General features: G+C 32.8%; 1 protein-coding gene across 1 annotated transcript in view; it reads right to left on the reverse strand.

Moving 5' to 3' along the window:
* The window catches only part of ELP4 (elongator acetyltransferase complex subunit 4), a 224,632-nt gene that overhangs the window by 122,079 nt on the left and 87,937 nt on the right, over positions 1-14,616 (reverse strand). The window contains exon 7 of the mRNA XM_058663218.1: positions 13,901-14,080. Coding sequence (XP_058519201.1) covers positions 13,901-14,080 — 180 coding nt within the window. The remainder of the gene's footprint in view (positions 1-13,900; positions 14,081-14,616) is intronic.

Genomic DNA, 14,616 nt, shown 5'->3' on the forward strand with positions numbered 1-14,616 from the left:
TACATTGTTGACTGCATCACTAAACATTGTGCTGATATGATTGGCAAACTCACATACCTACAGTAGTATTTGAAACTCCTTCATAAGCAGGAATGTTGTTAAATAAAGAATGCTTCTCTCATCGAATCAACACTCTCAAAAGAACCAGTAAAAATATTCTTAGTTGTTTTGAATAGTTTTAATCACATGGGCACACAAAGTACACAAAAACAAACACAACTTGGAAATGCCTATTTTCTTCTAAGGCAATTTTTCATTCAATGGTGAGAAAATAATCCAGATTGATTCCTTACTTTCAGTTCTGTGCCACAGGGGATGGTTCTACTCCAGAAATAACAGGGGCTTCAGGGGCCATAAACATGTTCCTCTCAATATTTCTTTAGCCAGAGACCATTATATCAAACTCATCCAGGTTGGGTTTCAGCCAGTTATTCTTCACCCAAACAAGAATGTCTGCCAGACATTCCAACAGCTGGGAGACAGTTCACAATGAGTCAACTTGAAAATGATTCATTGTGCTGAGTACTGAACAATGTTGGGGTGGGGGTGGGGTGTGGCTGGGTTACTAGTGAAGGGTGAGAACAAGTGGGAGATGAAGAATAACCATGTGGTTCCCCCGTTAAGAAGAATCTTGGAGAGCAATCAGCAGGATCTTACCATTTCATTTTTAGGATAAACTCAACTGGGAAGAGTTCTCCTGTCATGGACCCTCAGATGAACAACCACATACAAAGGCTACTGACAATATTTCTTTATCAAAAAGGTCAGATTTACTTTTATCTATAAATAACAGATTAAATCTTTGTATCTAAACATGTGAAATGGTAAAAGTCAACTTCTGTTAGAATATAGCTATGTAAGATTTCCATGATATCAATTAGTGCTTTCTCAATTACATACTTAAGAGAAATTACAAGGTATAAAAATGGAATTCATTTCTATTCTAGTGGTAGATAGGTAAAGTATTGTATATTTAGTCAACTTGATATTTATTTTCAAGAAGACATTACTTTTTCATTTAGTCTTAAAATTAACTAGCAAACCATAACATCCTGTAATATTTACTAACCTAAGTATTTTAAAGGTAGCTTATGGAGATTTTTAAAAAACTATTACCCACTTAGAAGATGAAAAGAAAAGAATTACAAATGTAAGAGGCATATAAAGCCTGGATTTTCAAAATTCTAAGAAACTCCTTCGTATGATTTATTGTATTCTAAGTTCTATAGGTTTATATCAATTTATTAATACAAACTAAATTCTATTTTGAAAGTTTTCATAAAGTTTGGAACAAGAATGAATATTCATACATTATGATACAATGAGTCATATTTTAACATTGTACTGTATTCTGCACAGTTTTTTGCAGGATAGTTTATATATGGTGGTAAGACAATAATTGCAAAATTATACAAATATCTGAAAACATCAACAGACTGAAAAAAACATGAAAATTATATAACACGTAAATTTCTGAGATATTTCTTTATTTTTATTATAAACTTATTCAGTCTTCTAATTACTTGTAGGATTAAAAAAATATATTTGGTTATGTAAATTTATATATTATTTTAAAAGTTAAAGGAATCAGAGATTATATAAGTATCTCCAAGATCCATAAGGAATATGATCTGTTGATGTAATCCTACTTTAAAACCATTCATGTCAAAAGGTCTTTCAAGTCATAATATTGACACTAAGAAACCCATTAAAGGGAGATAAATTTACTTATAAGAATCTAAATTTAATAGCTGAAGAAACTCTTTAAAATAATTACAATCCTTCAGTAGTAGGAAGACACTATGGATAAAAAAATTGTCATAATATAACCAATAGTATTCAGAAGGTTTTAGCATAATTATCTGAGCAGATTTTAAAAAACAGAAACTTCTATATTCTCATTTTATCAGTTTGCTTTTTGTTACTAACAAAGATGGTAAATCTCTCAGATCTACAGTACACAATTGGAAACTGTATTTTTGCATCAATTACTTAAGCATAAATTTGAACATAATTTTTGTGTTAAAGTTGTCACACTACAGTTTCCAGTAGGAAACATTTGAGTAAGGACATTCAGAATTCACCAGTGTAAGAAAATTAATGGCTGTAGTGCATGTGTGGCATAATGACATCACCCAAGTATGCACAATGATTCCTCCTTGCCCATCTGGATATGAAAATCCAGGATGGCTCAAAAATCCTTCTTAGACTAGACAAATCTCCCATCGCTCCTGGGTGAAAGTTGTCAGCTCTGGATAGCAGCCAAGACATGACTAGGAGAGAAGCCAGAAGGGAAGAGAGCCAGTGTCCAGGAGTTTTAAGAGTTTGCTGGCAGTCTTAAACAGTATTGTAATAAGTTACATAAAAGGCTCTTAAAACATTCTGTTGTAACATGGTCTCTTATTACTTAAATTTAAAATATGTCAAGTGCAGTTATAACCAAGTAATGCAAATGAGTTTGCCTAGTCTCCTATCTTCCTATTCCAATTTTAGTTTCACACACACAAAAAAAAACCAAAAAACTTCAGAGTTTTTGTTTGTTTCTTGGTTGGTTTCACAAGATTTTTTCTGTTTGTTTTTACAGAATGTTAACATATTTTTATTACGATGTACCAAATCCATTAGATAAATTTTAAACTAAAAAAAAATCCAACGTTCTCTTTCAATTCAAAACTCACAAAAATAATTCTGTTATGAGATAAAAATATAACTATTAGCATTTAAAGCTCTGACAATTTTCTGATAAAAAATAATTCTGAGACTTATTTAATTGCCAAATAATAACTAGAACAGGTCAAATCCTGAACCTTTCTTATTTTTTTAAACAATTATCTCAACAAAAGTACAAAACAAAACATATTTGCAGGAGAGATTCTATCATGAGCATATAAGAAGCAATCAACCAATAATTTAATTAAAAAGAAGCTTGAATAGAATAAGCCAATTGACACAAAGCATTTATGTAATGCCTCACCCGAGAGTAAATGCTTGGATTACTCAATATGCACCCTTTGAGAAGGATAGCAAATACAATATCAAAGGAAGCACTCCATTATGACTATTTGGAACAATAAGAACATGAAAGCACTACTAATATTATATTGAAAAACTAAAGAAAATGATACTGATAGAAGCATAAATCATACTCTAGCTAAGACATTTCTTTGTCATAGGATCAAATCTAGAAATATTTAATGAGGTATTGTTTTTTCCAAACTTAAGTTCTACGATTCATAAAAATTAAGATTGTAAAATAAAATTACGTACACTGTTTATAACTTTGACCAATCATGCTGCACCTTCTCTTAAATAGTCTCTTAGGTTTGTGGAATAATTTTATTATGTTAAAAATATCTGATGTTTGGAAACATTTCTGTTCACACATCATTTTGCATTTTAAAAAATACAATGTTGCCAAATATTACACTAACGCACATTTGTAATATGTTAATGGGGATACCAGATTCAATCTTCCAGATTTACCACTGAACCTTATTCCAAGTTGATTTTAGAATATAGATGGACTTGTATAAGTTAAAAAAATTCTAAATGTGATCTCTTGGTAGTATCCTATGGTGATATTCATGTAGGGAAAATGGAAAACAAACATACTTTGAGTTTTTTCCCCTAAATCTTACAATATATTCATAACGGAACCAATGACATTTTAAAAGACACTGTTGAGTACCTTGTCTAATTATCTTAGGGAAAAGTAATGGAGCCATATCATTGTATATTTTCTGTATGATAAAACAGTTGCTATATAAATTTTGGCATGAGAATGTTGGCTCTTTATAATTGAGATCCTTTTTTGAGATACAAGATTTCATTTTCAAAATTAGTTTTTACATTTACACTGACCACAAATACTACAAGCTCTAAAGAATGTCTATCAGCTGTGTTTCTTGACAATTTTTAAAAATACTATGAAAAACTCTTATAAATGAAATACCCAAAATTCAGTAGTAAATAGGCTGTAAAAGATAGTGGTATTAGTATTAAAATTAATTAAGTTTAGGCATTTTTATAACTGTAATAACCTAATTATATGTCATGAAAAATATCTACTGAGAAATTTTGTATTTTGTGCTTGAAATGTTTTATTGATAACTTTTTAAACCAGGAATTTTCTGTTACTGCTTTCTACTTAAAACTCTTTAAGATGCAATTCACAGATGTCCAAAAGCTCATGCCCTGCCTGGGAAAAGAATTGCTAATATCTGAATATCAAACTGAGCATCCAGCTGATGTTGGTGATGCAATGGCAGGTTAAAGATCCTAAAGTTTAAAATCAGCTTAGAATAATCCCATATTGAGTATAAAATTATAGCCTGTCATCAGGAACAGGCTGACAGAGCCAGGTCCAGATGGGAGACTGGCTGGGAAAAGGCGAAGGCAGGTGGGAAAATGATGGGAACCTGACGGAAGACAGGACTACTCCCTCTGCTGGCAAGGTCCTCACCTGCTTGAATTTTTAACTAATGACTAGCTTTTCTTTAATTATTTAAAATATAACAGATAAATTATGTAAGGTGTAGCTGTTTTAGTCCATAGTTACATGTTTGCATTATTTCAGACTCATGGCATTCTCTTTGCCCCAAATTAATTTGTCAGAAATATAAGCTCCAATGATTCACCAGGAGGTCCAATTATTTATCTTCTAATTAAATTGCATCGTAAGCCTAAGAAAACGTAGCACTATTTTTAAAATAATATATAATGTTTGAAAATTAGTAATGTTTTAAAATTATTTTAGTTGATATATTTGTTGTCTTAAGAAAATAAAATTTGGGGGCTACAGACTTCATAATTTCTTCCTCAGGTTCTGCATAATGTCCCGTAATGAAATAATATAGAAATGAACCATATAAATCAACTATACAGGGAACAAGGAAACAGCATGTCACAGCAAAACAGCAGAGATGTACAGCGCCAAACCTATCTGATAATCTAATGATCTGAGTTTACAGTTATTATGTCCTAATATGTAAGAAATTAAGAACGAATGTTTACACAAAGATTTGTTAAGTTTTACAGAAAAATTATTCAATATTTGATTTTCAATGTAAGCTAATAGCTGCAGCAAAAAAACATTTAGTAAAAATCTGTTCTAAGATTTTGGCCTACAACCAGAAGCTCCCAGAACAGGAGGGATCAGCTTTTTCACCCACTGTTCTCATCTGAATCCTGGCTGAAAAGCGATTCCAGCTCCCAGCTTTCCAGAAGGCTCCATCCCAGGAATCCTTGCCTGCCATTTGGTTTGCTGATTTTAATCTCTCAGGACTTTCTTACAGTGGCTCTACTATGCTGAACTGGCACTTGCTTCTAGAAGGGAGTTATTATTAAACCTGTAGGTCAATTGTGGCACTAACAACTCTTTGGAAGCTTTCAGCCACAGTGTACAATTTGCTAGTCTAATTAAATATTAATTCTAAGTGTTACATTTTGTGGCTAAGAGCTTTTATTTTCCATCATCAGCCTGGAAGAAAAAGAGGTTACAAGGCTAATTTAATCTCTCTCTTGTCCTCCCCAACATTAAAGATTAACTACATAGGGTGTGAAAACATTATTAAAGAAGCAAGGACTCTTTATGTAGTAATAATAATGTAATTAATAGCAAGGAGTGAAAACATAACATTAGGACGTAATATTTGACCTGGCAGTTAAACACCTTTAAATTATAATTAGTTACAAGCATGCTCTGTCTCGACATTAAGAAATATGTATCATCCTTATTTTGAAGATAGTAATATTTGTCTAAGGGAAGGTACAAGTCCAAGTAAAGAAATCAAAATGATTCAAAATTCACCTTTTCTCATTGGCATTTTTCAGATAGCACACAAAAATAAAAGACTAACAGTCTAGTAATTTTGCTTGCAAAATAAATGCAGAATTAAGTTGTTATTCTTTCTTCCATATAAAAATGATCTTTGAAATATAGTCTATAATGTAAAAATATTGCAAAAGACCCTCTACCAAGTTCAAGTAGACTGAAACATGGGTCCCTTCTACTTAGGTTCCCAGCTCAGTTGTGCCCATGCCTGGACACTGGGCACTACAAAGACTATCTGGTCCAGCAGCCAAAGATTCCATATGCGCAAACAGATGACTCAATTTCCATACCGTGATGAGACATTTCACTGTCACTGATACATTTAAAAAGTTTGGCCCTACATAGCCTGCTAGCTAAACACTAAAACTACTACTGGAACTGCAGTATAAATCAGAAAACGAACTACAATGTCACAAAGTTTTGTTACATAAAGCAAAAAAAATTTTTTTTAATAAAAAGTATTATGTTTATGGCTCACCGACTATGCCTTGATGAGATTAAGTGTGATTGGAGGTTTCTAAACAGCACTTTTTTTCTTTTAAACATGCACATGTATCTTACTGCCAAATTAAATATATTCTGATCTTATTTAATATGCAAATTTAAACTAAGGCAAAATAATATATATAGATAGATATAAATATTGCTTTGAAGGCTCTACACAAAGAGAAATTTGTAATCTGGAGGTTACTTGTGCATAAAGTTTCAATTACATGACCAAGAACATGAGATAAAAATATACATTATAAATATATAATATATACAAGCTGCCATTTGATTAAAAAAAATTAAGCAGGATAATGTGCAGCTCGAAAAGTAGAAAGAATTTGGAGCTGTAAGAACTTGCAAATTTCAAGTATACATAAAGATTGAAATATAGTTCTGTTCATTATTTTAATGAAAGAGATCTGTTGACAACTCACTAGACATAAAAAAACTGGAATTTGACACATGTGGCATAAAATTTAAAAAGAGCTTAATATGATTCAGGTCATATTTTAAAAAATGTTTTTCAAACATTTAAATACATCAATTTCTTACAATTAATTACAGAGTATTTGATAAGTTCTAAAAACTCAAAGGCAGATTCTTAGTTGTAACTATTTGATTAAGGAGAGAATTCATGAAAAAAATATAACTAGATTATTTGGTTTTATGTTGCATGATAGATGCAAAAGTGATTAATTTTGGAACTTAAATATTCTTAACAAAACAGGGCTGACAAAACTACTTACACAGGTTACTTATATAATAGAAGGACACCTTACTACAATGATGCTCAGATCGATACTTATGTAAAAATATTTTTAAAAATTTTATAAAGTTATAGATAAACAAAAGTTTGTTGTTTCTTCACAATGCAATTATTCTAGTTTTTGCTTTTAAAAAGATTTCATACTGAGAGAAATGCAAGGACATTAGAGTCCATATTTAATAATCCCATATTAGTTGTTTGATCTAGCCCATTGCTTGACTTGGAGCGAGGTGCTAAAATGCTAAGCATGAACACAAAAGTTTATGGATATGAAAAGGTTTGTCCTGAATTTCTCTCTCACAGACATACTGTATTACTCAAGTGGTAGGTTCAAAATTTTAATACAATATAAAAGCTTAATTTGGAACTATAACAATTAAAATAACACTAAATAAAATCTTATTTAATCTTCACGGGACATATTAAAAACAAGCCTTTTCTACCAGCTTTTCATCACAAACTTAATTTTGATTGGCATTAGCTAAGTAATGTAGACGACAATTTCCTCAACTAGATATATGCAAAAATTCTATAGATCAAATTGTTATAAAATGGTGGCTTTATTATATGAACTGAATAAGGTTAATTGAACAAGTGATAATGATAAGAAATAAAAAAGGCAATAGGCTACCATTATATGTGAAATCTGCCCTGAACAAAAGAAAGTTTAATTAGAACATCAAGTAATAATCTTTCTGAGCAAATACATTAAATCCTGGCAATACATGGAATTATTCAAGAAGGAAATGTTATCTCATATTTTATTATTAATAATGGAAAACTTTCATTCTTGCACTACTATAGCTAAGGGGAAATTTATTGCTGCTTATATTGCTAAAAATCCTTGGAAGTATAGAGTAGGACTGTTTATATAAATGAACAACATTAAAAAGAAACATTTATTTAGAAAGGAAAGCTGTGAGAGAATTACTAAAAAATTTTCCCTATTTTAATTAAGTCAAAATATTTATTTCAAGTAAAAGAATTTAAATCAATCGGAAATACAAATGAAGCACAGTCTGTCACAGATTGTGTTAAAAATGTAGATGATTGCATACCTTTATTTTCCCTTCAAGTCACTAATAAAACCCTAACAAGGTGTAAACCTAAATTTTATTTCCCAAAAGAATAAATGCTATTGGTTGCTATTTTTCTCATGTATATAGCTGCTACTTAATATTTTAAGAAATTAAAAGGCACAAATATATGCATAAATTGGAGGGGGATAACAAATTTCACCAGAAGCAAGCCAGTTCTCATTTATAACCTAAGAAAAGTGAGTTCTCTAGCTAGACACAGAAATTCCTTTTGTATCTCTGTAGCTAGCTTCTTTTTGAAACAACCTTAAAGTTGTCACTTTATTAAAAATTTTTTCTTTGACAGTTTTGAAGGGTGCAAACACATTTTTAACCTGAAACAGAAAAGCAGTAGATCATTTAAAGTAGCTGAAATATAATAGCCTTAGATATGGAAATTTATATTTCATTTTAAAAGATGAAATAATATTTTTACAATATTTAGAGGAGTTCAAAGGTGGAGTTTTATTTCTTTATGTGTAACTTTCTCATTCTCTGAAACTCCAACAACCTTCTCTCAACAACAGAGTTTAGAACAGTTGAGTTGTGAGAATGTGAGCAGCTGCTGTTATTATAACTAAAGGTCTGTCTACTGCGCGAGTCTGAGAGACCACATGTTCGGCTGTCCTCTCATCTTGCCATCCTCACCAATTAACTATTAACATGGAGGGCTGTACACATGCTCTGGGGGGCTCTTTAACAGGCTTCTTGGCGAGTGGAACAACTGCACAGCAGGGATCTGGGAACTGAGTAATGCTGGGGTACAGGGGAGCCATCCATAGTTCTGCTTCTTCTAATGACACTTTACTCCACGGTTCAGCATGGAGCAGTCTGTATTTAACTTAGCCATTTTCACATGCATTTTTAAGTACAATGTGTTGGGCAGAGACTAAAACTATATTCTAAAAGAGGTAATATGAGTAATATACTACTTCACAGGGAAAATTGTCAAAGACTACATACGTATTTTTAAAGACATTAATATTATATTTATTGAACAAGTCTAGCATATTCTTAACCAATATCTTCAATTTGCTTCTGTAAATTTGTTTTAAAACATGCTTGCTATTTTTTCCTATGCTCTTACGGAAATATTGTTTAATCCAAAGGAAAGAAGTACTTTTGGTTGAAAATTTAAAGATTGAACAAATATTTTAAATGTAAATGTAAAAATAACTCTTGTTCATTTTACTTGCAAAGTCTTATCACAACAGTCAGTTAAAATAAGTTTTGAATCCATGACATTATTTTCCCTATTTTAACTTTTCCCCGACTTTGCAATTTTCTTAAGTATGTGTTCCTTCACAACAATGAAATTAAACATGGGAAGCATGCCAAAAGTACAATAAAGGGTAACTAATCATTACTGTACAAGTCTGACAGAATGCTAATAACTCAAATAAGAATACCAATTGGTTGGTTTACCATTTGACAAAGATATTTTACATATTTAAGCCTAGTGTAATTTTTAAAAATTGCATGTTCAAAAAATGTCACTATTCTATAATGGATGTCAGTATAACAAATCTCCCAGGGATATTAAACTACATTTCCATTTTCTGTCAGAAACCATCATATGACCCACATATCTACATATAGCGCTTTTCTGTTCCAGCTTATCTTTTACACTGTTGAAAAGCTCAATGGGGATAAGAACCTTGTTTGTGGTTTTTTTTTTCCAAAAGATGTATTTATTTTTATTGGAAAGGCAGGTTACACTCGTTCACTCCTCAAATGGCTGCAATAGCTGGAGCTAGGCCCATCCAAAGCCTGGGAACCCCTATCTGGGTTTCTCACACATGGGTGCAGGGTCCCAAGGTTTTGGGTCACCCCAGTTGGATGCAATGCCCAGAGCTGAGTTGATCCAAAACCAGGAACCAAGAGCTTCTTCTGAGTCTTTCACACAGTGTCCCAGGGCTTTTAGGCCATTCTCTACTGCTTTCCCAGGCCACAAGCAGGGAGCTGAATGGGAAGTGGAGTAGCTGTGACACGAACCAGAACCAGCAACCATATGGGATCTTGGTGCATACAAGACAAAGATTTAGCCTCTGAGCCATTGTGCTGGGTCCACAGTGTTTCTTAATTTTAACTCTATTTTAGTATTTCTAGTGCAAACGCAGCTTAGTGCTGTGGTTAAGAGAATGGTAACTGGAAAGGGATGGGTTAACTCTAAATTCTCCCATTCAACAGTTGTGTGATCTTGGTTAAAGATATTACCAACAACTTAGGGCTATTATGAGTATTAAGTGAGTTAATATTTGTAAATAGTTTAGGACTAGAAGTAGCCCAGAGCAATTGTCACTTAAGTTTTTATTAAATAAATGTATAGTTCCCTGGGTCTGTGTATTCATACGTATTTAACATCAAAGTATACTGTTTCTAATTTTTGTTATCTTTCCTTAGCCAAAAGAGAATTTGTCCTTATTTATATTATGACAGCTTTTAAGAAGAGTCTTAAATTTTATATTTCCTCTTATGCATCTTGACAAAAATATATAAATAGCAAGATAACATGTTTACAGAGCAAGGGAACGGTTCATTTGTTTTCTGTTGATAGTAGGGCCAGAAGGCTACTATGAAAACTTTGGAAAGTTGATTAGGCAAGACAGTATGAAAACTGGGAAAACCTTGGAAGGTTTTACACGTTTTCAGAGAGGACATTATCTGTTTTGAGGAGGCATGTCTTAATTTTTTGGTCACACTCTGTAACTTCACAGTCATTACCAAAGTCTGTCCCTGCTATCTTTCATTTCACAGCAGTCTCTCCTTTACTGACACATTAAAGACCACACATTGAAACTGTATTTCTTCACTTACACAGGCCATAAGTATATCTGTAAAATATATATTTTAAAATATATATTAAAATATTCCCTGTTAAGGATACATTCATGAAAAATACAAGCTCAACATAGATAAATATATATCAATATAGATAACATACATCTATATAGATAAATATATCCATTTAGAGGAACTGTATCAGGGAGACTACCATACCAGGAAGTGAAGATACAGTGCAGTATGCATCTCTACTCCAGATCAAAAGATGGATCCTCAATGCAACTGTTAAGAACATCTTGACAACAGGATGTGGGACTTCCTACCATTGTCTATACTTACAACGTCATGATACACTTAAATATTAGGACGATGGACTATGACTGTTGCTGAAGGGTAATACTATTGTAATACTACAGAGGAAAATAGTAGGAGAAAGGGGACATGGAGAGGGTGGAAGAGGAAATCCCTGTGCCTATGGAATTGTATCAGGAAAGATAAAAATTAAGAAAGATATTTGTCATGTTCAGACATTCAGTTCACCTCCTCACTTAGTCAGCAGTCAATGAGGGGTGTAGACGGGCTGTCCTGACAACACCCAGTAGTATCACTGCTGGTCCCTCAAACAGGAGCTGCAGGAATCCCAGTCACAGCCACCCACACTGGGGTTGGCAGCTTTTCTCCAGATAACAAAGACAATCCCTGACAAAATGTCGGTTTAAAAGGTTTGTTTTCTCCTTCCTTTTTTTGTTCACTTTTTCTTTTGTAGAGATTCCTTTGGGATAAATTTGAAAAATCGTCACGTACATATATCATTTCATAACTGTAGTTTTTAAATTTAGAACTATAAAAAGGAAAACATTATTTTCTTTCATCCTCATTTGTTTGCAACTTGTTGCTTAATAGCTTGCATGTTTTAAACTGTCAAAAATTTCACAGTGTTAACTTCGCCTCTAAGAAATGCTGAATATGGGCGCTCGTTGTGGCACAGCACATAAAGCTGCTGCCTGTACTGGGTCAAGTGCTGGCTGCTTCTCTTCCAATCCAGCTCCCTGCTAATAAGTCTAGGAAAGCAGCAAACGCATTTGGGCCACTGCACCCATGTGGGAGACCAGAAATTTCTGGCTTCCGTCTTCAGACTGGCCCAGTTCTGAGCACAGTGGCTATTTGGGAAACGAACCAGTAGATGGGAGATCTTTCTCTGTCTCCTCCCTCTGAAACTACGCCTTTTAAGTAAATAAATAAATCTTTTTAAAAAATGATGAAAACAACCATATTAACGTGTATTATTATTTTTCTATGAAAAGGTAGTGTCATCAAAGTATGTTAACAATTCAACACACATAAGAATGTAGCAAAGTAAGATGGGAAAATTCTAAATTTTAGACTGAAACAGATCTGCAACTGATCATCAGCTTTCAAATGTATAAAAGATATTCGACACTGGAGAATCACTTAACTTACCTAACATTTGCAATTGACACAGTCGTCTTTGTGGTTCTCTGAGAAGCTATAAAACCTAACAGTTGAAGATGGAGTTCTGAACTTGGGAAAAACACTGAGCCTGTCCTTTATTTACTGGGTGACCTTTTGAGGACAGAGGTAAAAACCAGCTATTTCCTAAAGCTGTGGTAAAGATTCAAGCATATAAGGATTGGAAAATTTTTGGCCTGTAGTCTGCACCTCATAAATGCTTGGAGTAATGGCAGTATCTCGTTTATTTGTCTCAAGCTCATCTATTATCAAAATCAAGAAGCTTATTAAGGCTAAGTAAAGTATTATTAAAGTATGAACTTCACATTAACACCATAATATAACAATAAATACAATCTCAGTATCTGTGTAATGTCTGAAATGATTAGAGAAAGGGTTTCTTTATGATAATCATACAACTTCAACTTCATAAAACTAGCAAATTAATTTTAGGCACAATTTGCATAAAATTTAAGTGAAAACTGAGTTATCCTCTCATTGCTATAAGTAAATTCTACTGGCCAAGGAGTCAAAATTTACTTGTTATGTTAAACTTTTACGTGTGAGTATTGAAATACACTGTACAATATAACTAGTGGAACTAAATGACATTTTAATAAGTCTTTAATTACCTTGAAGGGTCTGTATGCGTTAGAACAGAAATTTTAAGTAGTTTCAACAATTTGTCATTAGAAATAATCTTCTTAGTAAGAGTCAATATACCTCTAATTAACATTTATTTAACATCTAGAAAAAACCCAGATTCTATGCCAAAAAAGTTTTGCCACATTTAATAAATACTGCAATCATAAAGCCACAGAAAGAAAAGCCTAAATATTTGGCCCTGACTTCATGGGAAACTGCGTGTATTAAATAAATAAAATTACATGAAATCATATATTTCAGTCAAACAATAAACATTTCAATAAACAGCATTACTAACAGAGAATGAATGAATGTGAAATACATTAGCACATAACTAGAAGATTACCTAAAGAAACCAAATGAGAATATACTGATCCACTAACAGAAGACAGAATGATAGAATGTTCAGAAGAAAACTTGGGAAAAGGACCTTGAAGAGGAGAAGATTGCCAAGAGTGGAAAGAGAGGAAGAAAAACTACCAACCATCAAGATAAAAAAGTTCAGCTCGCAAACAGACATAGGAAAGTAAAAACTGAATTGTGAACTATAAGAAAATTGCTGAAAATCATAACTAAAATGGATAAAGAATCTTTCAACCTGATCCTCAGGAGGTCACTCAGTAAACAATGAACAAGCAACTTAGACATAAGAAGAAAGGTAAATGGCCAAGAACCACCTGAAAAGCTGGTCAACACCATTAGTTATCAAGGAAACAAAAATCAGAATCATAACATATTGCTTCACCTCTAGTTAAAATTAAATTAATTTAAATTCAAAATGTTAAAGTATAATTAAATTTTAAAATTTAAATTAATTCAATTTTCCAAAATCCTTACCTGGATAAGATGTGTTGGCATTGTGATGACACAGGCTGAGAGAGAGGTTCGCAGCAGGCCACGGAGCAGGTAGAGGAACTTGGTAAGACTGCGACTGCTGTCACAGTTTTCTGTGCAGCAAATATCATCTCCCCACAAAGGCGAGCCAACACTCTCAAGTCCTATTCGTAAGATATTCTTCTGTTTATGTAAAGGAAAGTGGGAGGCGAGTAAACAAAAAAAGGTGTTGTTATTCGTAAGACATCTCTCTTGAATCTGCCAATTCTTACTTTTATTATTAATATAAAGAAAATAATAAGATAGAAAATTAAGTACTATAAATGAAATGGTAATATAAAGAAGATATTTTAGTTTACAAGAGTATAAAAATAACAGAATGACTGCATTTTTGTAAAATCTGAACACTTTTACCAAGCTTGAGGTTTTTTTAAAAATTTCTTTTGTTATTTTATTTTTATTTGAAAAGCAGAATTACAAAGAGAAGGAGTTAGAGAGACATTCTTTCCAGTGGTTTACTACCTAAATGGCCACAATGGCAGGAGCTGGGCCAATCTGAAGTCAGGAGCCAGGAGCCAGGAACTTCTTCCAAGTCTCCTAAGTAGGTGCAGTGGCCCAAGGACTTGGACCATCTTCCGCTGCTTTATAAGCAGGGAGCTGAACTGAAAGTGGAGCACCCAGGACATGAACCAGTACTCAGGCCATGCTGGTGCCATGAG

The sequence above is a fragment of the Ochotona princeps genome, chromosome 4 (assembly GCF_030435755.1).
Source record: "Ochotona princeps isolate mOchPri1 chromosome 4, mOchPri1.hap1, whole genome shotgun sequence".
NCBI lineage: Eukaryota > Metazoa > Chordata > Mammalia > Lagomorpha > Ochotonidae > Ochotona > Ochotona princeps.